Source organism: Hippopotamus amphibius, chromosome 7 (assembly GCF_030028045.1).
Source record: "Hippopotamus amphibius kiboko isolate mHipAmp2 chromosome 7, mHipAmp2.hap2, whole genome shotgun sequence".
Classification (NCBI taxonomy): Eukaryota; Metazoa; Chordata; class Mammalia; order Artiodactyla; family Hippopotamidae; genus Hippopotamus; species Hippopotamus amphibius.
The window spans coordinates 141,472,730-141,500,390 of NC_080192.1; the positions used below are offsets into that span (position 1 = coordinate 141,472,730).

At 43.8% G+C, this 27,661-nt stretch overlaps 1 protein-coding gene across 1 annotated transcript; it reads left to right on the forward strand.

Annotated features, from left to right (window-relative positions):
* Positions 1-4,992: 4,992 nt before the first annotated feature.
* Positions 4,993-27,654, forward strand: PDIA6 (protein disulfide isomerase family A member 6). Its single transcript, XM_057741009.1, has 13 exons — positions 4,993-5,101; positions 10,172-10,313; positions 13,826-13,883; positions 14,335-14,461; positions 17,459-17,565; positions 19,282-19,412; positions 19,806-19,920; positions 20,452-20,592; positions 21,358-21,442; positions 21,552-21,624; positions 22,890-23,048; positions 26,455-26,551; positions 27,155-27,654. Exons 1-13 carry the CDS (start codon positions 5,083-5,085, stop codon positions 27,221-27,223), a joined length of 1,323 nt encoding a protein of 440 aa, XP_057596992.1. The 5' UTR covers positions 4,993-5,082; the 3' UTR covers positions 27,224-27,654.
* Positions 27,655-27,661: the final 7 nt, after the last annotated feature.

Consider the following 27,661-nt stretch of genomic DNA (forward strand, 5'->3'; position numbering starts at 1 on the left):
AGAGCCAGAATATTCTAGATGCTAACATAGTGTACCATTAAACCTACCTTTTGGTGGCTGAACCAGTGTTCTCTGTATTCTCACACTTAGCCTTCAGTGCACCGCTGAGGGAAGCACCAACATACCTCATGCCATAGATTAGCTGGTTCTTTTTGTCATAATTTAACATGTCTTTGGTCCTGAGTAGTACTTATTAAGTGACCCCAGGCCTGCTAAATAGTTTGTGGTTGTGAGATATATTGTCGGAGCTGAGATTTAAAGTGTAACACAAACATACACTAAGCAACACCTTGAAAATACCTTGCGGCATTGACAGGGAGATGTGTGTCTGGTCTTTCACATACCTCACTGTGTCAGCCTGCTGAGGTGATGTGGAAACTACCCAAGTGTCCATCAAGAGGAGAACACATGGCTTCCTAGGTGGCGCAGTGGTTAAGAATCTGCCTGCCAATGCAGGGGACACAGGTTCGATCCCTGCTCCAGGAAGATCCCACATGCCACGGAGCAACTAAGCCCGTGTGCCAAAAAAAAAAAAAAAAAAAAAAAAGAGGAGAACACATTGTGGGCTGTTTATACAATGGAGTATGACCAGGGAATTCCCTGGCTGGCGGTCCGGTGGTTAGGACTCGGCGCTTCCACTGCTGTGGCTCAGGTTCAATTCCTGGTTGGGGAACTAAGATCCCACAAGCTGCAAGGCACGGCCAAACAAATAATGGGGTACAACCAGCCATAACATGGATGAAACTTACTGATATAACGCTGGATGAAAGAAGCCAGACACAGAATACTACATACTCATTGATTACACTTGTATAAGGCTCCAAAGCAGGCAAAACTAATCTATGATGATAATTCATGGTATTAGTTACCCTTTGAAGGGGGTGTTAGGGGTTTTTCTGGGTGCTGATTACATGGGATGTTTGTTTCACAAAAATGTCAAGGAGCTGTTGCCCTTAAAGATCTGCGGTCTTTTTTAGCGTATGTTTGTATTAGCCTGCTCAGGCTGCCATGACAGAGTACCACAGACTGGGAGGCTTAAACAACAGACGTTTATTGAATCACAGTTCTGGACACTGGAAGTCCAAGATCAAGGTGCCAGTAGGATTGGTTTCTGATAAGGCCTCTCTCCATGGCTTCTGGATGGCCGTCTTCTTGCTGTGTCCCCAAGCAGCCTTTCCTCTGTGTGAGCATCCCTGTGGCTCTCTCTCTTCTTATGAGGACATCGGTCTTATTGGGTTAGAGCCCTGCCCTTATGACCTCACTTATCATTAATTATCCCTCTAAAGGCCCTATCTCTAAATACAGCCATTTGGAGATTAAGGCTTCGACATTATGGATTTGGGGGAGACACGATGTGGTCCATAACAATGTTATATTTTAATTTTTTTTTCTTGGTCACACCATGAGGCTTGTGGGATCTTAGTTCCCCGATCAGGGATTGAACCCAGGCCCCCGGCAATGAAAGCATGGAATCCTAACCACTGGACCACCAGGGAATTCCCACAATGTTATATTTTAATAAAAAGTTTACTTAAAGCAAAACAAGTGGGTTTCCCTGGTAGTGCAGTGGTTAAGAATCCACCTGCCATGGACTTCCTAGGTGGCGCAGTGGTAAAGAATCCACCTGCCAATGCAGGAGACACGGGTTCGAGCCCTACCCTGGGAAGATACCACATGCCACGGAGCAACTAAGCCTGTGAGCCACAACTATTGAGCCTGTGCTCTAGAGCCCGTGAGCCACAACTACTGAGCCCATGTGCCGCAACTATTGAAGCCCACGCACCTAAGGCCTGTGCTCCACAACAAGAGAAGCCACTACAATGAGGAGCCTGCACACCACAATGAAGAGTAGCCCCCGCTTGCAACAACTAGAGAAAGCCCGTGTGCAGCAATGAAGACCCAACACAGCCAATAAATAAATTAAATAAGTAAATAAAAATAAATTTATAAAAAAAAAAGAAAAAATAAAGAAAGAAAGAAAAAAAAAAAAAAGAATCCGCCTGCCAATGCAGGGAACACCAGTTCAAGTCCTGGTCCGGGAAGATCACACATGCCTCGGAGCAATTAAGCCCATGGGCCACAACTTCTGAAGCCCGTGCACACCTGGAGCCTGTGCTCTGCAACAAGAGAAGCCACCACAATGAGAAGCCTGTGCACCTCAAAGAAGAGTGGTCCCCGCTCGCCGGAACTAGAGAAAGCCTGCATGCAGCAACAAGACCCAACACAGCCATAAACAAATAAACAAATGAATAAATAAAGTTATTTAAAAAGAAAAAAGCAAAACAAAAGGCAAAAACACAAACAAAAGAGCCCTTGGACTCTCAATCTTCCACAGACAAGAGTCAGGCTTTGAGGCTGGGCAGCCCCCTAGGAGAACCGACTTCCTACCTCCCCCTTCAGGTGTGTTTGGAAGACTAATCACCAGGAGGAGCCTCTGAGAATGGAGAGGGCCAGAGTTCCTCCCAGAGAACAGAATCAGAACCTAACTGAGAAACCACCTTTCCCCAGTGTGGCAGCCTTACAATGTCCACCCATTAGGATTTCAGAATTGCTCTGAACCAGGGGCCTCTGTGTATCTCCTACTATTCTCCTTTCTGAAAGGGAGCATTTATAGCGATTCTCCTGTCCTGTCCTAACATCATACATTGGGAGTCTGGAGGTGGGGAAGATAGCTCTTCTTTTTAGGTCATGACCTCTACACCATGAGAACTCACATCCTGACATGAGGGATCAACACCTCACCCCGATACCCAGGACTTAGAGCTGGGTGCAGTGATGGGTGCTGGGTCAGCCCCCTTGAGGAGGGACAAAGCGTGTTCCGTGCATGGAGGAAGAGTACCATGGATACGTGGAGGGCGGACGGCGGACTACAGTAGAGATTGTCTTGATTCTAACCAATCCAACTGCTTTTCTTGGATCCAGAAGATTACTTCCCAGACTCCTTTGTAGTTAAGTTGGGGCCACATGGCTGGCCTCCCGCCAACGGAACGTCAGTGGAAGGATGCTACCAGGCTTGGCCGAAACTACCCACGCAACTCTCCTCCTTCTCTCTTTGCTCTTTGGTCAGTCAGATACAGAAGACCCAATCAAGGACTCCAAGGAGGTTCTAGAACTGTGCTGTCCAATAGTTACACGTGGCTGTCAATCACTTGAAATATGGCCAGTCTAACTTTAGATTTGCTGTAAGCATAAAATGTACCCTAGGTTTCAAAGACTTAGTATGAAAAAAAGAATAAATAGCTCATTAATCATTTTTATATGATTACATGTTGAAATGATAACTTTGGGGATATTTGGTGTTAAAATACATTATTAAAATTAATCTCTTCTTTTACTTTTTCAATGCGCTACTAGAAATTTTTAAATTCCGTGTGTGGTTGTGGCTCTCACTGTATTTCTGTCGGACAGCCCTGTTCTAGAACAGTGTTTCTCCACTTTGTTTTAATTATCACCCCTCAAGGAGACTTTTAGAAGTCTCCTCTAACTTCTTCTCTCCCATGAAATTTGAAAAAACACAGATATACTGTTTTTCTGTTTATGTACTGTGGCCCTTGTAATATCTATGATTTTCTCATCTTTCTGCCTCAAGAACCAGCTTCACCCCCATGGGGGCATTATTTCCCATGTTGAAAGTGTATGTTTTAGAAGATGGTGTCTTGTAAGATGGGAGGACCCAGATGGAAATCTACTCCCCAATGAGAGCAAGAAACAAACCATTATGGTGAAAGCTTCTGAGACTTTAGGGTTTTCCCTAAAATTCACCCTCAACACATTAAATCCGAGACTTTACAGCAGCATCAATAAACCCAAAGAGATCTCATAGAATCAAAAATCAGGAATCTACACGGCTGTCTACATACGATCTTAATGTCTCACCACATCACACAGCCCCCAGCACCACCCCTTCATCTGGACTTTGCTGCCAGCCTCCCCTTCACGGTGCCAGTTCACCCCACTGTGTCCTCTTCACTCCCTTTTGCTCTCTGTGCTTTGAATGACTTTATCCTCCTTTGCCCGGCACATCTTCCAGACTCAGCTCTAGTGCCACTTCCTCCAGGAAGCCCTACCAGTCTTCACCACTCCCAGACCCCATAAATGCTTTGGCCGGAATCAGAGCTGTTTTACGCATTAAGCACTACAGAGAAATATACCATTAGTAATACAAAACCAAAATGCTCCAGCCTGCTCTAAATATAAGAGAGGAAATCAGAGTGGAAAGATACTTAACTCTTAGCCCGTTATGCTTAAAATATCTCCCTTTTGCAAATTTTAGAAAACGCATGAGCACGTGAACTCATTGCTAGGGCCCCTTCCGGGGCGAGGAAGTAAAACCTGTAAGTGAGGAGCCCTGAAGCTTAAGCCTCACAGGGTTTCTACGGAGAATGAGGGCCTATTTGTGAAAGGCTTTGCAGTCTTGTGCCCTGGTCATGGGAACTTTTGAACTAACTCGACAAAATAAATACTTGTTGAATTACGTTATATACATTATGTGCTTAGCAAGTGTTTTTATGACTGAATACTCGCTCGGGCACAAGAAAAATTATGTCATTTAATAAGGTCGTACATGTACTGAGGGCCCAGAGAAACTTATCCTCCCTGGGGACGAAGAGGATAAGGGGTGACGGGCGGGAGGAAGCAAGGGATGAATGAGGGCTGAAGAGGGGCTCGATAGAAGCAGGTGGGGAAAGAGAAAGTCCTGAGGACCCGAGAGGCGAACTAAGTACTGTACTCCTAGTGGGAAAAGTGCCTAGAGCCCAGCAGCGACTGTGGGTACGTGAGGGCGACCCGGGAAGAAGACGCTGCTCAGCCCCGCCCCCAGCTTGTCCCTCCTTCCGCCGCTCGCCCCGCCCCCCGCGAAAACCCGAACCGGGAACCTCTACCCGGCCGCCTCCCATTGGCTATGCAAATGACCGAAGTCTGTCGGGACCAATAATCCGCAGCCACGGCTTGGGAGCGTCTTCCGGCCCGGCCCTGCCGCCCCGCCCCGCGCTTGCCTCCCGGGCCGAGGGCGGGACGCGGGGCGACGGGGGCGCGGCGTCGGTGAGGCGGCGGCTGCACTACGCGGAGGCGCGGGCGCTCGGCATGGCTCGCCTGGTGCTTGGTAGGCGCATGGCTCCTCGTGCGGGGGGCCGGGGTCAGCCTGGGAGGCCCGGGACCCCCGCGGCCCGCCGCGGCTGGGGGAGCGAGTGGGCGCGTGGCTTTGGCCGGGCCCGCGCTGGAGGGGAGGGTCGCGGGCCGGGTGCGCGCGGAGGGCGCCGTGGGGGCGGCGGGGGAGCTGGGGACACTGGGGCCGCCCTCGGCCGGAGCCCCCAGCGCGGGCCCTCAGGCAGACGTGCGGGGCGCGTGGGGAGGTGAGGGCGGCCGCGTCCCACCCGGGGGGAGCGTGTGCACCAGCGCGGCCGGAGGAGGGAGCCCCGAGGCCGGGCTCGAACCTGGGGCGCCGGGGACAGCCCCGAGCCTGGGTCCGAGGGCGCGGTGCCGGGCCCCGGAGAAGGGGCGGTGTCGGGCGGCCCGGGCGTGAGCGAAGGCCGGGAGCCGCGTTGGAGCCGCTGAGACCAGCTCTGGCTCACCCCTGGCCGAGGCTGGGTATTGGGGTCCGCCTGGAAGGGTCTCCTTGTTCTGGACCGCGAGCGTGCACGGGAGCGTCACGGGCTCGTCACACTGAAAGTTGTCCTCACCACCTGTTTTATGGAATTCCCGCTTCTAGAAACCTGAGATATCAAAGCCCAGTCCTGAAATAAACCAGGATAGTTTCCTTAATAGGCAGCAGTACCTTCCTAAAGCGCGTCTCACGATGCGAGAGCAGTTTACATGTGATTGAACGTTTAAAAACTAAATTGCACCCAGACTTTCGGGACTTACCTAAACGTCTGTTTTAGAGGTTACACCCGTGAGGTTGAGGATCCCAGTCCTTCCCGGGCTCCCCTTGGCCCTAGCCAAGGCGCTCTAACAGTGGATCCCTGAACACTCCGGATGCAGATAGCAGGGTTAGAGTCCCACCCCTCCGTCCCACGCATCTGCTAGCTGTGTGACTAGGAGCCAGTTACTTAACCACTCTGGGTTAGTACTCCATAGGGTTCTCAGGATTAAGGAGTTTATAGTAATGTTTGCTGTATTGCCGTAGAGGGAATAGATGAGGGGGAAAGAACTTATTTTCTATTTAGTTGCCTGCAAGTGAATCCAGACAGGGCTCTGAAAGGGTCAGTGATTCTTTCAGTTATCGCATTATTTTCATAAACGCAGTCATCCTTCAGGGGAGCCCTCTCGGTTTCTAGATGACTGCTCTGGGAGCATGTACTCTTGCTGGCAGGTGTGGGACAGCGATGTTACCGATGTGGATTTATAACATCCTTAGCTACGTGGAGGAATAATGGGAGGTCACAGATGGCAAAGCCATCTGCTCACATAGAGTCTAGACGCTGGGATGTTCCAGTTTCCCATTGGACCTCGTTATCAGTGAGTGGAATGGCGATGCGAATTTCAGAAACAGGACAGTATTGGTCAGCATTGACCTACTTTATCATCTTAAGTGGGCTGAGGGGAGTTGTAGGGGGTAGTTATTGAATACTTTTCTGCTGTTGGAATTTGAGCATCTTTTAATGCTTTTCTGAGTAGCATGTTTGATTTCCTTCTAACCCTACTAGGTCTTACTGCCTTTTAAGGAGCTTAGGTCTTGAACCTTTATCAAGACATTGCCATTGACAGCCGCTTATAAGGAGGGGATGCTCTTGTGAGAACCAGGCCACTTTATAGACAAGTAACTGAAGTCTGGCACCATTACTAGGGGGAAAAAAAAGCTCAAGTTTGTGTTATACTGAGTGTCATTAGGCATGACCATTCTAGTAGGGAAAGGGGGCGCCTTCCTGAGGCTAACAATCGTGGTTCATCCTTTGAGGACTCCTGCTTGCTTGAAACAGCGTGAAGAGGAGAGCACATTCTTTATTGCTGTCCCTGGTTGGCAAGAGGAGGAAAAGAACGTAATTCTCCTGCCACAGTCCATAGAACGCCCCTCCTGGGGTTATACTCCTGCAGGCTCCAGTCCTTTGGTTAAAATTTGCGGTTGCATAGCCAGGTACTCTTTCTAATTATTAGGCAAGTTACCTTTTCTGTGTCTCCATTTCCTGGGCTAAAAATGGGCATGATGATACATGCCACATAAAGTAAACGAGTTAGTGGTACATAGCCGCGTGTGAGTGTTATTCCTAGAAAAGATGTCAGTTGCGGAGGGACAGATACATATATCAACATGTGCCCATTCCCTGTGTAAGGTTTTTCTCTTAAAGAAATAATCATTTATTTGCAGAGGGAAAAAGCATTAGAATTTTTAGCATTGGCCTGTTAATAGAAAGAATGGAAACCATCAAATTATGTCAGTAGTGGGTTAAGAACATGAAACAGCCATTACAAAGGGTTATATGGGGGGAGGGGGGTAATGGGTAATTTGTAATTATTTATGTAGAAAGTGTTTCTTATTTTGAGTGAAAAAAAGGTTACAGAAGGGAATGTATATAGTAAGATCACATTTATATACAATTTTAGATCTCTGTATGGTGTAGAGAGAGGTCAGTTAGAATATCTAAATAGCTAAAATATTAATAGTTCATTCTAGTGTGACTGTTGAGAGTTTTTCTTTTTTGCTTTTCTCATTTTTGAGAATTTCACAAGAAGCTCAGTATATTGAACAAATAACAATTCATACAGATTTGTTAAAAGAAGATAAATGTCTTTAAAAGTAGTAGATCTCCATAGAGGATTTTCCAAGACCAGTCTTACTCTCAAGCTTGCTCAGAATTAGGGCTGCCTCAGTTTAGGTTCTTGATTTACTTGCTTTATTAAATATGTCAAATTCTGTACTCTCCTGCAGCAGTGAAGAGATTATTAAGCAGCACCATCCAATATAAATACAATACCAAATTTATATGTAATTTAAAATTTTCTAGTAGCCACATTTAAAAAGACAAAAAGACATAGGTGAGGTTAATTTTAATATATATTTATTTATCCAGTATTTCTAAAATATCATCTCGAGGAAATCAATGTCACAAATATTAACAAGATAATTTACTTTTTTCCCCCTACCAAGTCTTTGCGATTCAGTGTGCTTTTTACACCTACAGCACACCTCACTTTGGGGTAGCCACGTGTGGCTAGCGGCCGCCGTATTGGACAGCAGTTACCAAGGGAGCCTGGCTTTGGTTGGCTTGACTCCAGGCACACTCACCTTTTCCCACCTCTTGAAATGGAAGAGGAGGTCATTCTGTTGCAAGCTGCCCCTCTCACTAACTCTGGGTTTCCTCCCCACCTCCTAATTTAGGCATTTTGTTCCATTATTCCTTGTACTTTAGCTTCTCCCATCCCTTCGTGCTCAGATCACTCTCATCTTTAAAAAGAAACCTTCCTTCTGTCCCACCTTTGCTTACTGTCTCCTGCTCTTTATAAGATACTTTTTTGAAGAGTTTTTGTATTATTTTCACCAGCTTGTTCCCTTCTGCTCTCTCCAGTCTTGTGCAGCCTGACTGCTGCTTACTTTCACTACTTGACCACGACTGTCCAGGACCCCATGACCTCTCTGTCGTTATATCCAGTGGACAGTTGTCAGTCTTTGCTCCTGTACCTCCCAGCAGCTTTTGTTACTGCTGCTCATTCCAACTTTCCCTTGGATAACGTGAAAACACTCTCCTGATAATTCTCCGTCCACTGTCCACGTTGCAGTCGGAATACTCTTTGTAGAAAACAGATCTGATCATCTGATCATACCCCCTGCATGATAACCCTGTAGTGGCTTCACGTCACCCTCAGTAAAGTCCACAGCGTTCTAGTTAGTAGTGCTGTGAAAAGTCAAGTGGATCCCATGTATTTGTAAGTTCAAAGTGCATTGTAAGTAGAAGGTGGCAGATTTAGCAGTAGAACAATTAACATCCGTATACACTCCTTCCAGAAGAAGTTTACCATGGGGCTATTCAAAGAGTTCCATTTGAAATCTTCCAGATTCTGCTTACAAAGTAAGCATATGAAATTGTGACTAAAATGGCATATACACACGCAATTTCTTAGAAGACAGGTGTTTCTTATGATCCATTGCATCAGGAGATTAAAAGAAGGAAATCATGTGATCATCTTCATAGATACTGAAAAGAAAGTAATAGAAATTTCTTTAATACCATTAAGTTTATGTTTCATCCCAAAAACTAGCAAAGGGGAAAATATACCTGTTAAAATAAAAAAAATTCTATTATTTAGCATTGTTCTGGGGATATTAGACAGTGCAATTAGAAAACAAACTTTATGTGTCCATATGTAACGTATAATTTATGTTGTGTGTGTGTACATATACAGACAAATTTAAAAGGAGGAGGTGAAATTCTGATACTATTACCAAGTCAGAAAACTTGGGTTTTTAAACTATTAGTTTAGAACTTGTTTTTCTATGTAGTTGTTATAATCTACATTTACATCCCCAGAGTTGCAACAAAAACACACTTGGTCCGCGGTGTGGCTGAACTATGCTGTTAATAATATAGACTCTCTGTCCTCCGTTTATAACGTTGTTCACAGCACATTCTTTCGGGGCTCATCCAGCAACACTGAGTGCTGGGTGACGCACCATGGATGGTGTTAGGAGAGAGAATATTTAAAAACCAGTCATTGCCCTTAAGAGAGTCACAGTCTAGTAGGGGGGCAAATAATTATTTTTCCCATCAAGTAGCTTTAATAAAGATAGCATGTTAATACTGCCCCTGAATAACACAAGAAATACCCTGTGGATTACCCAAGGTCACAGAGCTAGATGTAACTTCCCAATTTTTCGGTGCCCTTGCCCATATGGCGATAATAGTACTGCCTCACAGAATGTGGCTGTGTGGAATGAAGATGTTAGTATAGGAGAGGCACTAAGAATAGTACTAAAATCTGGTCCCAAGACAGGCCAGGAGATGAGGCTGTGGACTGTCTGTTCCTTCGTGTTCAGCACTGCGCCAGGGGAGTAAAAATCCAGGTGCTGCAACAGCAGCCAGGCTGGGGATGGGGGCCGGGGAGGGGGGCGGGTGTGGAGAGAGCTCTAGGCTCCTCTGTGTGAAGGGCCTTGGTCAGTTGAAAAGGACTTCGGTTGCCCAGGTTTCCTGTCCAAGCACGAACCCTGCTGTTGATCGTGTGCTTTTCGTTGTTACTGCAGGTCTGATGAGCTGTGCCCTCTTTATAGCAGTCGATGGTCTGTATTCCTCTAGTGATGATGTAATCGAATTAACTCCATCAAATTTCAACCAAGAAGTTATTCAGAGTGATAGTTTGTGGCTTGTGGAATTCTATGCTCCATGGTAAGTATTATAAAATAGTAATCGGTTATTTATGATACTTCATAAAATTAGGAAAAATACTATATAAAACTGTGATTTTATTCAGCCATCTAGTTTACCTAGTTTACTGATTGTTTAAAAGAAGTAGAGGACACATCAATGCAATACTAATAAAAAGTCTCATAATGGCAAAAGAAAAATTAAAAGAGGTAGAGGAGAGGGAAAGTGCTGTCTGTTAAAGGGTGAAGAGATTGAGTAAATTACCAAAAAAAATCATAGAAGCAGCTAATAGTTGCAAGAAAGAAGAAAGGAAAAAAACCCTTATAATTTTAGGAAGATACATCTTTATGATGATGTAAGTGGGGTGAAGATGGAAGGGAAATTGATTTTATGCAGAGAGAATGTTGGGTAAAGGAAAGAGAAGAACCAATGGTTGACTCCATTTTGTTTCTTGAAGAGGGTTGCTTCCAAATATACGTAATTAGAAAATTTGGTTTGATTTTTAAAATTCTTCTCTTGCCTTACATTTGTTTCTGGGGAAAAAAAAAAACTTACAGAGTGAAGATGTAATTAACATTGAAATTAATAGTGCACAGTTTCATACAGCTGACCCTTGAGCAGCACAGGTTTGAACTGTGCAGTCCATTTACATGTGGATTTTTTTCTTCCAACAAATTTGTAGTACAGTGTTACACAACCCACTGTTGGTTGACTCCAGGGACACAGAGGGCTGACGGTAAAGTTATATGAGGATTTTCAACTGCAGAGGGTCAGCACCCTTCACCGCCGTGTTCCTCAAGGGTCATCTGTGCAGTCAGCATACTGTATTGCACTAATTGTTTACGTAGGTAAAACATTTAATGAAAACAAAACAAAAACCCAACAGATAGACATGTAGAAACAGCTGGAATCAGTGCAGAATGGGCACAGGACTGTCACTGCTGCAGACTAACAGGCGACAAGCTCCTGAAAAGACAAGCACCGGCAGCTCTGTCTGCAGGTGAGCCGTGTGGTGACCTGAGGTCCAGCGTGGTCCTCTGAGGTGTGCAGGGGCAGTGAGTAAAAGTCTTCCAAAGTCTCCCCTGAGAGGATGTGCCTGATGAAAGGTTTTCCTCTATTGCCTTTTAACTTTTTCTTTGGAAAAAGAAAACTGAGTTTTCGAAACTGAGTACCAGTTCAGTGTAGCAAATTAAGGTAAAATCCTTTACTTGAAAAGTTTATGTTGCTACATTATGAATACTGTTCATCTTATTATCTTCATTATTATTTTCTTAAAACTGGTATTTGGTTTTTTTTGGTTTGTTATCCAAACGGGAATTCTGTACAGGTTTGTTCATTTGTATTAGTAAATGTGGAAATGGCAGTTGTACAGACTTATATTGTTGAATGCCTTTGCACTGCAGCTTTTACAAGTTTGATCTTTTTGGTTGTCTGTGGCGTGAGTAATTTACCTTGCTTTGGGAGAGCTACAATATATGAGAATATACCTCGTTCCAGAACTAACCAGTCAGCATAATCGAGACGATCTGGATCCAGTAGTTAATTATTATTACTACACTGGCAGAGTTTTGCTTCGTAGTGTCCTGGCTGAGAGACTGTAGAGTGTGAGCTTTTAACCTCGCTTTGTGCTTAGACTTTGGCAGCTTGGCTTTGAATTCCTCCTTAGAATAAAGGTTTTATACGTATAAAATAAAGGCTGTAGGATGACAAAGGAAACCTAAAATACTGGAATAACATTATTAAAATATCAAAGTGAATCTTAATGTGACTGTGTAGTGCTCACTTACTGGGATGGCAAATAGCAGGTCTGACAGCAGCAGGTCTAACAGCAGCAGGTCTAAGAGCCAGCTGCCACAATTCTGAAACTGTGATGAACATAAATGACATTTAAAGGTACCTGCAACAACCATAGTGATGATAAGAAGATAGCTGTGATTTTTATTTGTGACAGAGTCACAAGTACTAACCAACTATGATATGTTGTGAATCGTTATAATTGAAGGAAATGTTACATTTCAGTTACGGTTAATGAAAACAGAGGACTTTTCCCCACCTCAAAGTTCACAGAGCCCCTCAAGCCCCTGAGTTACAGGCTGTGCTTCTATATTTATGTTTGTGGCATTTCGATTTGTCTTTACATTGCTTCACATTGAAATTGAGGGGGGGTGTATATTGTGACAATCTCTGATTTGAGTCTTTCTTTCATTAGAATAAATTGAAATTAAAGAGGCACAAAGTCCTGTAAATTTTGACTCCTGGACTTCTAAGTAGGTCACCTAAACAGAAGAACATACCATATATGTAGTATGTAGAATCAGCATTTCAGGACATTTTGCTGAAAGATCCTGACTTCTGAAATATTGGATTAAGCTTAAGCCCCTATGAAAGGTGGTGTTACATAGTGACTAAGAATGTGGGATCTGGAGCCAGGAAGACCTGTCAGATCTTTCTGCAGCAACTTCATCAGTGGGTGATGTTGGGAGCGTTTCTTATAAAATGAGGATGACAGCAAAGCCTGCCTGCAGGGGGTTGTGCTGATTACATGGAATCCTGTATGAAGAGCGCTCGTCATGGTGCTGGCACGTGGCATTGGCTCACTAGGTCCTTAGAGACCTAATTAGAAGAAAATTTGCTTTGTTTAAAAAAGGGAAAAGTTACCTACACATAAACTGGCTGTGCTATCTTCATGCAGTGGGTATTATACAATGATGAAAATAATACAGCTGCCTTTGACCCCGATCACTGATATAAACATAACAGACTTCTGTATAGTTTTTTAAAGCACTTTTCTGTGTGTGTTATGTTTCATGATAATTTTTTTCAAGTGCTAGTACCTAAAAGATTGATTGTTTTTCTTTGTGTTCCTGTGTCTCTCTCACCCATTCTTGTTCTTTTATCACCACCTTGCGGTGTCAAGTGCTTTTCCCTCATTCACCTGACTGAATTGGGATTACATGTGCGTTTTTGCCTCCTCAAGCTGCTGTGGGAGCCAGAGGACGTTGAGGTTTAGGCACCAGAGATCCAGGCTCTAAAATAGTTGCCTCGTCTATAAAATGAAAAGTTTGGACTAGATCAGGGACTATCAAACCTTAATACATTTAAGAATCACTAGTAGAATTTATTAAAATACAGGCTGCTGAACCCCTTCTCTAGGAACTCTGATTTGGGGGGCCCAAGAACCTGCTCTTCGCTTAGCCGTACAACTCGGACCACACTTGAGGCACATTTGACCAGATAAACACTCAGGTTTCTACTCAGGGAGAGAGTTGTGAATGGTAGTGTTTGTTTAGACTCTTTAAATACAATTTAACTGAGCAGTAATTTGGAAGCTTCTTTATTATGTTATGAAAAAGAATCATAGTAAAATCAGAACAGTGAGTTCCTTCAGGTCACCAGTCATGTTTTTTCAGTGCTGTACTCCCTGCAAGCCCCCACCCCAAGGGTGTGTCACTCAGCAGACTGTTGATGAATGTTTCTTGAGTTGGGAATCAAAGACTAACGGTTGCCTTGTTTGTGTTTTCATCCCCTGAAAGGTGTGGCCACTGCCAGAGGTTAACACCGGAATGGAAGAAAGTAGCAACTGCGTTAAAAGTGAGTTTCTGAGCTGTCCGCATTCACCCGTGTATGTTGAAATAAGTTTAATTAAGCAAAAGGGCTTAATGTACAATAGGAAGTTAATTTGTGTGTTGAAGCCCAATACTCTTGTTCAGGTGTCAAAGTTATGTAGGGAGCGAAGGGATACTGTACATTCTCATTTTTGATTTGTCTGTTTTTGTGCATTCTGTTTCCCAGTTAAATGGCATCATTTAGCTTAGTCGTGCTGATTCTGGGAGCTGCAGAGTTTCCTCACGGGCTGACTCTCATGCTGCCCAGCTTTCCATTTAGGAATGGTTTCCCAGGCTAACGCCCTCGTTGATTCTGTTGGCAAATGGAACCCTGCCGTCTATTATCTTGTCTCTAAGGCGACGTCATCAGATGATGGGTTCTTGTGGAATCTGCTCTGGTTGAAAGAAAAATAGGTATTTCTTTTATGTTTCCACAGGGTGTTGTAAAAGTTGGTGCAGTTGACGCAGATAAACATCAGTCCCTGGGAGGCCAATATGGTGTTCAGGGATTTCCTACCATTAAGATTTTTGGATCTAATAAAAACAAACCAGAAGATTATCAGGGTAAGGACTTTTTCTAATCGCTTTACTCCCTTGGTTGGAAATTTAATTTGATCAGGTGGGTACAAAGTAGAGAATCTCGGATTCTGTAACCTGTTGGCCCTGCTATCTGCAAGTTTCTCACCCACTTTGTGCCTGAATTTCCTTATCTGTCAAATGGGATTGGCAGATTCCTACCTCTTCTGGTTGCTCTAAAGATTAAATGTGTCAAACAGGTATAAGTTTTTTATTACTGTTTATACTAGCTCAGGCCCACACTTAGCAGTGGTAGAGTAATGATGTTTTGTGCTTCCCTCTTTCTCATTAGAAGTTTTAAAAAGTACTAGTTACTGAATATTTTATAGTTACTCAATATTTAATGTTTCTATAATTACTCAATACTTTAAAAGATCTGCAAATGTTTTCTTGCTCTGACTGCTCATCCCTTCCCTGCAAGGGCGTCTAGTATGTCAGTGTGGAAAAAGAAAGTCCTGTAATTTGAGTCAGTTTAAACGAATTTTGCCCATGAATCTTTATGCCTTGTAAACATGTGTAGTATTTGAATATTAAAGCTATTATTTAGTCTTTTAAACTGTTGATAATAAAGAAGTACCACAAGTTCTCCATTTTATAGGTGAGTGAATTGTATCTGCTGTGAGTCACTGAGGCAACTAGAGAGAGGATTCTGGCTCCAGACTCCCAAGACTAAATGTAACTTTAGTCACCTTGTTCTTTCATAGAATCGCCTGTTATTTCCGATGTCACAGACAGATCATCATATTGAAGACAGAATTATCCAGAGTCCAATAAAAGTATTGGGTGTAATGTATTTAGTTTAAATTGTGGCTCATTTGATCTTTTTTTAAAAGATTTTGTTACAAGGGGCATATAAGTGACTAAACTTAGAGTCTGAAATCTTAGGTTTTGTTTTATGTGAGAACAGGTTTTCAGGGTTGAAAGGGGAGGGGAACCAGCATCACGGTGAAAGCACGGCACTGTTGTCTCACCTGTGCTTGGTGCCCTGTGCTGGATCCAGCTGATGGAGGAAACATTCTCAGGAAAGGAATAGTGACAGCAATGGAGAAACGGTAGAGTTAAGACCGCTTGGCCCAAGTTTAACTGCTGGCTAAGCAGAATACCTAATCTCTCTGGATCTGCTTCTTGCTTGTAAAATGGGGGTGTGAAAACCTATTTTAGGCTACTGGAAGTTTCACTGAAATAGTACATACAAAGCATGTAGCTTGGTAAATATTAATGCAGTTGGTACATCACCAAGCTGGGGGTCCGAGTACTTGGAGTTGGGGCCTTAGACGCGTCGTTTCTTCTAGACTTCCCAGCTATAAAGTTCCATGAAACGGTTAACTTAGTTTTCCTGAGTAAACACCTGCTTTTCTGCTTTGGAATATAGTTTGTTCATTTTGCTAAGTTGTGAAAATTGAGTGTTTAGAGCAGGGGTTAACATTTGGCCTGCTGCATGTTTTTGTAAATAAAGTTTTTCGAAAATACAGTGGATTCATATCGTCTGTGACTACTTTCACACTAAAGCAGTAGAATCGCATAGCTACAGCAAACAGCATGGCCTGCAAAGCTGAAAGTTATTACTGTTTGATCTTTTGCAGGAAGAATCTGCTCACCCTTGGTCTAGAGTGAGAATACCCTGTCTTTTCTGCTCGTTTATTTCTTGATTTGGTGTATTTCCAGATGGAGATTGGTGGAAGGGGCACTGGTTCAGAAAGCGGAGGTATCTGCCGTGGATAAGGAGCAGAAGCTGTTTTTTATATTGTGGTCTTGTCTTTCTGTCTTAGGAAGTGACATGCTTGGTAATCTCAGCCAGGGTGCAGTACAGGACGATCTGGACACACTTCAGGTGCTGCTGTACTGTATTTTCTTTCTAATATCAGGTCCAAAGCAGTCTCAGAAGTTTTTATCTCTTCCTGGCAGTTTGATTAGAAAACTATTTTTAAAAAAAAAAAGAGAGAAGAAACTTTCTGAAGAGATTTTGTTAGTTTTGCCTTTAAACTCTGAAGATAGTCTCAAGGCATATATTATCTATCTTCTGAATAGTATATAGTCTCCTGGCTTTTTCCTTGAACACATAGTATATGGTAAACTCTGAAGGCTATTGTCACTATTGAATTTTTTTTTTTTAATCTAGTGACTTTACTTTGCAGCTTTAAATCATTTTTTTTTTAACTTATTGGCTGCATTGCATCTTTGTTGCTGTGCACGAGCTTTCTCTAGTTGTGGCGAGCAGGGGCTACTCATTATGGTAGCTTCTCTTGTTGTAGAGCGCGGGCTCTAGGCATGCAGGCTTCAGTAGTTTTGGCACACGGGCTCAGTAGTTGTGGCTTACAGGCTTAGTTGCTCCACAGCATGTGGGATCTTCCCAGACCAGCGATTGAACCCGTGTCCCCTGCATTGGCAGGCAGATTCTTAACCACTGCGCCACCAGTGAAGTCCATCACTGTTGACTTTTAATACAGGGTTTGTTACTTCTTATATTAGGAGTAAGTTCAGCTATACAACCCTGAAATAACAGGATTCTAAACAAGGTAGAAAAAAGAGACCTGGGTTGTTTTCTAGTCTTAGCTTTAGACACGTCGTATCCTACTTTGTCCATCATCTCATAAAAATAGTTTTTCCATTTTCCTCGTTTGGTACCTTGTATTTAGAAATATCCCCTGCTTTCTTAACTAGATAATCTTCTTTTTCATCTGTGTACATGTTATACGTTCAGTAACATTTGTGAACTCTTCTCAATAGTAGGTGGTATTTATAGGTGAACAGAATGTCCTCGTTCACACTAATAACCTAAAACTGAAGAAGAGGAAAGTGTAAAGTCGAGTGGGGAAGACATTCTGGAAGAAACTGGCTCTATCTTAAGGACACATGTTGTTAGGTCTGTTTGAACATGAGATGAAGCTGACAAACATGTGAAGGTTCAAGTCTTTAGATGGCGTCAGATGGAGGCACACAGTCCGCCCACCCCCGTTCACCTGATGGCCCTTTGTCTCCCTGCAGGTGGCAGAACTGGTGAAGCCATCGTAGACTCTGCTCTCAGTGCTCTGCGCCAGCTCGTAAAGGATCGGCTTGGGGGCAGGAGTGGTGGATATAGTTCTGGAAAACAAGTAAGGCTGTATATAATGTCAGTTTTTAATGTGTGTCATGATTTTGAAGCGTTAATGTAAACTCCATGTAGAAGATAATTATTTTTAAAAACATTTTAAATTGGTGGACTTTCAGTTAATAAAATAAGAGGAGGTTGAGTCAAGTGACTCCAGAGGGAGTCAGCCACCCAGCCTACTCGTGTGGCCTCTGCAGGATCACGGTTGCCTTAGCCAGTCGGTCCTAGGGCATCCGCCACGGCTGCAGGCTAAGCACCAGGCCCCGAGATGGCTTCCTTAGCCCGGGGCCCAAGTAGAAGAGTTGGGACTACAGCGGGAGAAAGAGCTCCAGCCCCCAGGAGCTGGACTCTGGCTACCATGGTGTTTGTAGTTCCAAAGTGCAGAGAGGGTCAGCTCTCCTCGAAGTCAACTTCGGGCAAACAGGGATGAAACTTGGATGACCTCTTGGCTTGGGTCTGTGGCAGTCTGGCTGAAATCCCTGGACATTTGTGCATAAATGGGTAGGGAAGGAGGTTCCTGTTCTCCGGATTGGTATTTTAGATTCCCTTGTATGAAATGTGAAGTTTAACCATGTTGCAGTTACGTCCTTGTGAAGACATTGAATTCTTCCTGATACACACAGGCACACCTCATTGCATTGTGCTTCTCAGATCATTGCATTTTTCACAAAGTGAAGGTTTGTGGCAACCCCGCACTGAGCAAGCCTGTCGGTGCCGTTTTCCCAGCAGCATTTGCTCACTGTGTCACATTTTGGTGATTCGTGCAACATGTCAGAGTTTTTCATTATATTTATGGTGATCTGTGATCAGTGGTCTTTGATGTTAGTACTACAAAAAGATTATGACTCACTAAAGGCTCAGTTAAGAGTTAGCATTTTTCAGCACTGAGGTATTTTTTAATTATTGTATGTACGTTGTCTTTTAGGCATAAAGCAATTGCACACTTTATAGTGTGCTTAACTTATATGCACCAGGAAACCAAAACATTCAAGTGAGTTGCTTTATCGCGATGCTCACTTTATTGCGGTGGTCTGGAACCGAACCTGCAATATCTCCAAGGTCTGCCTGTGTATCTAAACACGGCCCTTCACTCTTTTTTTTTTTTTATTTTATTTTATTTTTTTGGGGGGGGTACATCAGGTTCAATCATCTGTTTTTATACACATATCCCCGTATTCCCTCCCTTCCTTGACTCCCCCCCCTCAAGTCCCCCCCACCCTCCCTGCCCCAGTCCTCTAAGGCATCTTCCATCCTCGAGTTCGGCCCTTCACTCTTTTAGGAGACCAGTAAGACCAGTTTCTTTATATAGACTCAGTGCTTACCAGAGATTTCATGCCTTTTATTTCAAACTTAGACATTTAATAAGCCGAGTTGTCTTTCTACCCCCATGGCTTTTGGCCCAGGCAACAGACAGCATTATATCAATTCTGACTGCTTTGTAGTTTAGTACTGAAGAAAATTCTTTGAAAAGATAAAAGGATTAGAAGTTTTTTTTAGCTTTCTTGAATGGTAGGGGCTTTATCTATGACAAGGTACTAAGTGGGTATCCTGGAATGAACCAGCACTATTCTGAACTATAATGGTGTTATGAAGGTGATTCTTTGAGCCGTGTTGAGGTTTCTCTTAATGAAGGTAGCAGGGGTAGAGTTCAGATACATGTTACACTGAGTGTCCTGGTAATTGTTTGAAAGTAAATACTGTTTAATGTGACAAATGACAGGGTAGAAGTGACAGTTCAAGTAAGAAGGATGTGATTGAGCTGACGGACGACACCTTTGATAAGAATGTTCTTGACAGTGAAGATGTTTGGCTGGTTGAGTTTTATGCTCCTTGGTGTGGACACTGCAAAAAGTAAGTGCTTTGAACCAGGAACTTTTTTAAGTCACGATGCTTTTCGTCCACCTGGCTTGCTTTGACAGAGCTGGACCAGGTCAGAGGTGATCCCCAGGATCTCCTCCCCAAAAGCTCCAGCTCTAAATGAGCGTTAAACATCGGCACGCGGGCCGGAGTTTCCTCTGTCGTGTGTTCAGAGGTTAACAGGGAGCTGGCATCCAGATTTGGGGGGCGTGATGGACGAAGGACCAGAAAGTGAATGTCCAGGGGGCATCGTGCCTTTCACAAAGCTACACACAGCATGTTTCCCAAGTGTGATTTAACTGGATTGGGCAGAAATTCACACACTAGTTAAAGTGTTTGTGCTTAGACTTAAAATACAACTTTTCAAGTGCAAGTATTTTTCTATAGTCTAGAGCCAGAATGGGCTGCGGCGGCTACGGAGGTAAAAGAGCAAACAAAAGGAAAAGTGAAACTTGCAGCTGTGGACGCTACCGTTAATCAGGTTCTAGCCAGCCGATACGGGGTGAGTGTACTTATAAGGCTAACGTCTTAGTGAAATACGCTGTGTTTTCAACTAGTACTTCATCCAGTGCTCCCCACCTCCCTAGGAGTTTGGAGGGGGGAGGTTTAGCCATTTGGTAATGAAGAAATTAAATCATTTTACTGTCGTAACTAGTAAATCTGGAACTCAAGACTGTTGGGGGCTTTTTGTTTTGTTTTGTTTTCAGTATCGCACTACCTATATGTTTAATGTGAGCCCAAGCTTTCGCAGGTTATTCATACAGCTTCTGAAGTTGGTTCATTTGTTCTGGAGCACGTATACTGTGTTAAGTATACATCCAGGGTTTGAATAAGATTCTTCTAATAAGCCTGGAGGTGAGACTTAAAACCTGCTGGTTAACAGACCTCTGAGTGCTGTCCCTTAGACATGGATGCAGGTCAGGGAGTATTTTTGTTACATGAAATTACCTGTAAGGTAGTTTTAGAAACCATGAAGCTGATCTTATTTCTTATTAAATGTTAATTTGATTTGTTCTCTGGTATTTCTTAATAGATTAGGGGATTTCCTACAATCAAGATATTTCAGAAAGGCGAGTCTCCTGTGGACTATGATGGGGGGCGGACGAGATCTGACATCGTTTCCCGGGCCCTGGATTTGTTTTCTGATAATGCCCCGCCTCCTGAGCTGCTTGAGGTAACCCTCTCAGTCCTGTGTAGTGAGGAAGTCCTTGCAGTTTATGGTAGAGGATATTGAAGCAGTCGTATCTTTCTGTCTCTTCAGATTCACTCTTTCTCTTCTCTGTGAAAATGCTCTCTTTAGAGTGTTTTTGTGCCTTCAGACGGGGAAACTTGTCTGAGTTGCTGCTTTTCATAGCTTTTAGTACTAAAGTGACCGCAGTGTGAGCAAAAGTGTACCTTAGCTTCTTAAAAATAGAATGAGTCCAGTCTTTCATTTATCATTCTCACAAGAATAGCTGACATTTATTGAGCACCGGACCACGTGACAAGCACTGTGCTGGTGCTTTTACGTGGATTTTTCTCATTTAATTCTCTCATCAACACTTAGAGGTAGATACTCTTTTTATCTCCATCTTACATATGGGAAACAGGCACCGAGAGCTTCAAGTTCATGTAAGTATGTAATAATGCAAATGTGTCTTTCTTTAAACGACTAAATGTCAGAGCAAGGCTGTGCCCAGGCACTGTGATTTCAGAGGCTGTGTGTATATGCAAATGCCTCACCACCACCACGGATAGATGGCTGAGGGACAAAACCAGAAATCGTCACAGAACATCCCCATGGGGTTTCTGTAACGCACACAGCAAGGGTTATTTGGGAAGAGCCTCTTTTAGCTCTTGAGCGGCTTTGCTCTTTAATAAGAGAGGATGCTCACACGGGCGTACCTTTGGGTTTTATGCCACGTGGCCTTCAATACCTCTCGCCTTCTGGGTCCCACAGATCATCAACGAGGACATCGCCAAGAAGACGTGCGAGGACCACCAGCTCTGCGTCGTGGCTGTGCTGCCCCATATTCTTGATACGGGTACGGCGTATCCCTTTCCCGCTCCCGGCTCTGGGAACACTTAATAAACGGGTTAGTTTTACCAGCTCCTTTATTTTTATCTTTAAAATTTCTTGTCTATTTAAATCAGGAGCTGCAGGCAGAAATTCTTATTTGGAAGTTCTCCTGAAGTTGGCGGACAAGTACAAAAAGAAAATGTGGGGGTAAGTTCTTTCTCGGTCATCACTTGGGTCAGGGAGTGTAGTGTGCTCGGAAGCGGTTCCCTCCGTCTTCTGTAGGCTGTGTTCCTCTGCTCACTGTGGCATATTCTTTTATTTAAGGTATAAAAATAATTACCACCTAAGGAGGAAGCAGAGTCACGCAGGAATCTTAGTTGTAACACACTTATTTGTAGCACAGCACACTTTTTCTTATAGGAATCATGTTTTAATGGTGGTTGGGGTCTTAGGCTAGCAAGCAAAAGCTTAGCACCAGAGCTGAATTCTTACACAGCCTTACAGGCTAGGTAAGGAAAGGGGCATTTTTCTTTACCCTTTTCTGAGTGAGGGCTGGATGTAGGCAAATGTTTAGAACAAAGCCTGTCTCAGTTTCCATTGTGTTAATCTTTTTGCTCCGCGTGCTCCGTGCCTGCTGTTGTCCCGGCTGCCGTGTGCCCCCTCTGTCCCTCTCACGGCGACCTTGCCCCACCTCCATTAGCTCAGCCAGTGCTTACTGCCTGTCTGCACAAGGCTGTGTGCCCGGGTTCCGTACTCTTTGCCCTCGTACAAGTGGAGGGAAGGGGTTTGGTTGAGTACTTCTACACATATTATTGATAAATAATGGCATATCCTTAACTTAAAAGGAAGTTGTTATACTTCTAAAGAACATGCATAATAACCCAAACAAAATTGGTAGGATTTCAGGTAGTAAAGAAAATTCTTCAGGTTTATTGGACAGTGTTTTGGGGACTCAGAGGAAAAACAGTCCTATAAATAGACCAGTCCGTCTGGGGGGACTTCTGGGGTCAAGGTCTAGGGAACTAGGAGAGCCGCTGTGGTTACTTAGGAGCACATCTAGAACACATTATTTTAACAACCGATCTTTAATTTTTGATTTATTTTTACACCCATTTCATTCTGTAGAGGATTTGATGTGTAATCTTTTTTTTTTTAATTTATTTTTATTTATTTATTTGGTTGTGCTGGATCTTAGTTGTGGCAGGCATGCTCCTTAGTTGCAGCCAGCAGGCTCTTTGGTTGCTGCTCAACGGTTCCTTAGTTGTGGCATACAAACTCTTGGTTGCAGCATGCATGTGGGATCTAGTTCCCTGACCAGGGATCAAACCCGGGCCCCCTGCATTGGGAGCGCGAGTCCTAACCACTGTGCCACCAGGGACATCCCTTGATGTGTAATCTTTTGTTCTTTAAGGTCCACTAGTCAGGTTCTACGTAATTCTAAAGGGATCCTAAAAACCAGTCTGCTTTTCCAGGTGGCTGTGGACAGAAGCCGGAGCCCAGTCTGAACTCGAGAGTGCGCTGGGGATTGGAGGGTTTGGCTACCCCGCCATGGCAGCTATTAACGCACGCAAGATGAAGTTTGCTCTTCTGAAGGGATCGTTCAGTGAGCAAGGCATTAATGAGTTTCTCAGGTAATTTCTTGCTTCCTTGAATTGTTTTTGTTTTGTCTGTTTGGTTCTATTGTGGTGATTGGTTCCAAATTAGATTTATGTAGACTAGGCAATAAATGGAATAATTTTCTGTTTGACATTTCGAAGAATTAACGTTCATAACTTAGAGCTTCGGAGTAATCTCCCTGTGCCACGGAAGTCTTCTGTTCAGTGAATGGCACTAGCACGTTCCTCCTCTCAAGCCACCTTGCCAGTCTCGGGCTTGTCCTCACTCTCATAAGAGTCTCATATGGGCTGCAAGCAGTCTCATCTCACCCATTCCCACCCAAGGGTGCTTTGTACCCCTAACTTCAAGTGATAGGGTTTCCACCCCAGGCATTGGCTTTAGAATGTATTTATTTAAAAATGGGTGCACTTACTTAAGGGACTCCAAAACATGCAAACAATATGATAGGTTCTCAAACTCAAAACCCAGTTTATAAAGCTCACTGAACTGCCCTGCTTTCAGCTCATCCTAAAACTGACTTAATCGTCATTTAGGCAAATACGGGGCGTTAACCTGTACACTTTCTTAGATTTGTGGTAATTTGATTAATGCCTTTTCCTCATTAACTGTGAGGTCCATAAAGGTGAATCTTTCACACAATACTTCATCCCTAGTCACCACTGTAGAGCCTGGCTGATAATAAGCTCTTGGTAAATATTTTGGGAATGAATGATTGACTTCTGGACTCTGGAACAGTTTCGGTTAGGAAAGGCATCCCGACCCTCAGGGACGCTGGCAGGAAGACTGCTCCTGACGTGTGCTTCATCCCTCCTCAGCAGCTGAGTCAGTGCAGAAACCCTTAGGGGCGTGTAGGAGAGGAGTAAGTGACTGTGAGACGGAACCTTCGGGCTTCTTACTTAAAGTGCAGAGGAGGTAAACGCTTCCAGGAACAGTAGCGTGTTGTAAACTTGAGACAGTTACTTCTGTTTGAGATCATACAGGTCTCTGGTTCTCAAACTCTGTTTCTTGGAGTTAACAGAAAACCTCAGATTACCAGTAGAGAAAAGTCTGCCGTAATGAATAGGAGAGAAACAAAAAACATGGTGGTACGCTTGTTTCTAGCCACATGTGAGTCTTCTTTTCTAAGAAGACAGAACTTGTGCAGAGCACATCCCCAGTGAGGACACTGCTTCCGGCCGGGGTGGGGCGTGGCAGAGAGCTGGGGGACGCGTCTGCTTGGTGGCGAGAGGCACCCGCAGGCATACCTGGAAACCACACACCTGCCACGTTCTGCGTGGCTATTGGGAAACCAAAGACAAAAACCATCGGTACAAATACACAGGTTATCAAACAACCCATAGAAGTTAACAGGAACAGTGAAGCTGAACTAACAATTTATAAATGTAGGGCAGCGATTGAACACTGTGGTCAACCTGAGATGACGTTAGTGGTTTCTGTGTCTTTCCTTAAAAATGTCATGGTATGTTCTCTTGGAGTAGCAGCCAGGAAATGTAAGTGTGTAATTGCACCCTGGGCCCCCAGAAGCCAAGAAAGGACTTGAGTCGTGTATACATGGGCATTCATAGTGGTTCAGTTTGAAGGCGGCAGCCAGGCTTCTCCAGGCATTCTTAGTTAGAGGAGAGAGCTGCTAGAGTTGAGCCTGAAAGGAGGATGGTGCCAAAGGGCAGGCGCATAATTGAGCAATTGAACCTTTTTTTAAAAAAAAACAGAGATTGAACTCTCTGCCCTCAAGGTTTTGTTCCTTTTTGAAGGTTTGACATCTTTCCTCTGGTCCGTTTGCTTTTGCTGCTGACCTAAGTAGGAAGCTAGCTTTTTTTCCTTTTTGAGCACCAGCCTCATCCTCCAAATGTCCACTAGCAGGTGGAGCTTGGCCTTTTATCGATCAAGAGGCTGATGTCCAGAAATATTAAATAACCTGATTAAAAACCCAAGACTAGTAAGACGTAGCACCGCTGACTTGTTATAATACACGTGGGTCTGTATTCCCCACCTACACCAGAGCCCGGATTGGCTTGTGCCTTTTCCTAGGAAACTGAGCCGTTCTGGCGGAGGTACCAGCTAGCCTGCGGGAGACACAGGTCTGACTTACTATGCAGAGCACCTCTGTTCTACCCATACAGCCATTCATGGAAAGGTGGTGAAGTGGGTTTTTACATGTTTATAATCCTGTTTTCTGCATGTAAGTGGTCTGTGTGCATCAAGGTTGCTCAGCATGGGCACTCGCAACGTTCCAGGCAAGGTAGCTCTTTGGCCTGCGCATTGCAGGATGCTTAGTGAGGTCCCTGGCTTCTGCCCCTCAGATGCCAGCAGTGAACACACACACACACACACAGAATTGTGACGGTCAAAAATGTCTTCAGACATTGCCAAATGTCCCCTGGGGGCAAAAATTGCCTTCAATTTAAAACCATTGTAAAATATGCAAAGTAGCCAGAGGCAGTGGATAAAATTACCCAGTTTTCTCACCATGCAAAGTAACCTGTCAGACGCATATAGAAACTTGGTATCCTGTTTGTTCGTTTGTTTTTCTTTTTACCCACATTCTTTTTTCTTAATCGAAGCATAATTAATTTACAATGTGCTAGTTTCAAGTGTACAGCAAAGTGATTCAGTTATACGTATATGTATTTATATATCTATATATATTCTTTTCCAGATTCTTTTGTATCATAGGTTATTATAAGATATTGCGTATAGTTCCCTGTGCTATACAGTAGACCTTGTTCATCTGTATTATATATAGTGGTGTGTAAATGTTAATCCCAAACTCCTAATTCTAAGCACCTCTCACCAAGGGTATTTGGAGGCTCCTTTTATAAAGAAGCCTTGCTCTCAGTCCAATGATCACCTCTGCATCCTCCCAGGGAAATGTTTATCAATACCTGCCAAAGTCAAAACCTAACACACTGTGTCACAGTACAGCTCTTCTGTCTTAAAGCTTGACGTGAGAAAATTGTCACCATCACTTGTAGATCATGGAGGGGGGCTTTGGTGTCTGTGGGCTGGTTCTAAGTACCTCTGCTTCCTATTAGAAATCTGAGAAAAGAATTTCAGTTTTAAGACACCATCTTTCAAAAAGCCTTTCTGGGCTCTAAAGTTAGTGTTGAATTTTGTTAATCTAGTGTTAGCATTGGTCTAACCCGTGTTCTAGATCAACTTTGATCGTTTTTACATACTTAAAAATTGGTAGTACCTGGCTGTATCTGCGGCCAAGGCCTTAGTCAGGCATGTCGTTATATTGTTAATATGGTTACTTGTTGTCCCTGATTGAAAAGATGATGCTGTTTGTGAAGTACTTTCAGGAGGTGAGAAATGCCTTTACGTAAGCACAGTAGGGAAATCATTATTTTTAAAAAGTTGTTGGATCGTCCATGTCAGCAGTCCATTGTTAACACCCGTGCTCTGCTGTTTTCCCCTAAGGGAGCTGTCTTTTGGGCGTGGATCTACAGCACCTGTAGGAGGTGGGGCTTTCCCTGCCATCAGCACCAGAGAGCCCTGGGACGGCAAGGACGGCGAGGTGGGTCCTAGGACAGAGCCGTGTGTGAACAGGACTCACCACTGGGGCTTTGGTCCAGCCTCTTACTTTCCTGATCCCTGTGCATCTTTGCTACTTGTAAACCAAGATCTTTGCATCTGTCCTAAGCCTTGACGTGAGCGTAAACCTGAAGAATCAACCTCACGGGCCTTTGGGGGCATCTCTGTCTCGAGACCCTTCATCCCATCCTCCCTGTGACAAAGTGCTACAGGGCATTGGATATTCATGGCAGAGGCAACCGAGATAAATGTCAGCGAGGTTGCTTTCCTGACTGTTACCCCTCACGTGAACATTTAGCCTAGAATTCATTAACTTTGGGAGAAGTACAAAATTACAGCTTTGAAATTAGCATTTATTGCAGTACCCTTCTGCCCACCCCCCTCAAAAGGACAAGTTAAGTAGGTGTTAGTTTTCTATCTGTATAATAATAGGCAAAGTTAAAAGCCGGATTGGGGAGAAACTTGTGACCGGAGCACCCCTAGAAATTTACTGCTCTGTAAAATGAGACGTCAGACTTTCAGGGTGGCTCTGTCTGTGGTTCTGCATAGACCCTGCGGGGACTCATGGTGGTTTTCTGTTTTACAGCTTCCCGTGGAAGATGACATCGACCTGAGCGACGTGGAGCTGGACGACCTGGAGAAAGATGAGTTGTGAGAGGCTCCGCACAGACTTCAGTTTTCTTTTCTTGGGAGCGGATTTTCCAGCAGTGAAGGAACATTCTTTCCAATCAGATGAAACTACCAGTGGCCTTTTTAACCAAGAAGTAACACTTGATTGGTCATTTGAAAACACTGCAACAGTGAACTTTTGCGTCTCAAGAAACAATGAAAAATTCTATGAATTGTCGTAGCCGGGGCATTGGCATTGGGTTGTGTTCTGTCAAGTAATATTTTGAAGAAAACTGATGGGCTCTCGAAACGTTTTTCCCTCCCTCTGACTGCTGCTTGAATGTTCTTGGAGGCTGTTTCTTACATATAGGTTTTTTAATGTGATCCTTTCATTTGAATATTAATGGCTTTTTTCCATTAAAGAATAAAACAATATTTTGGACAATGCCAATAAATGTACAAAATTGGTGTCCACATTGCAAAT

What these genes read in the sequence shown, in the direction of transcription:
- PDIA6 (XM_057741009.1), top strand. An exon ending in TGGTGTGGACACTGCAAAAA is followed by an intron (nt 19,413 to 19,805) that starts GTAAGTGCTTTG and finishes ATTTTTCTATAG; the next exon opens with TCTAGAGCCAGAATGGGCTG. An exon ending in GCCCCATATTCTTGATACGG is followed by an intron (nt 21,443 to 21,551) that starts GTACGGCGTATC and finishes TATTTAAATCAG; the next exon opens with GAGCTGCAGGCAGAAATTCT.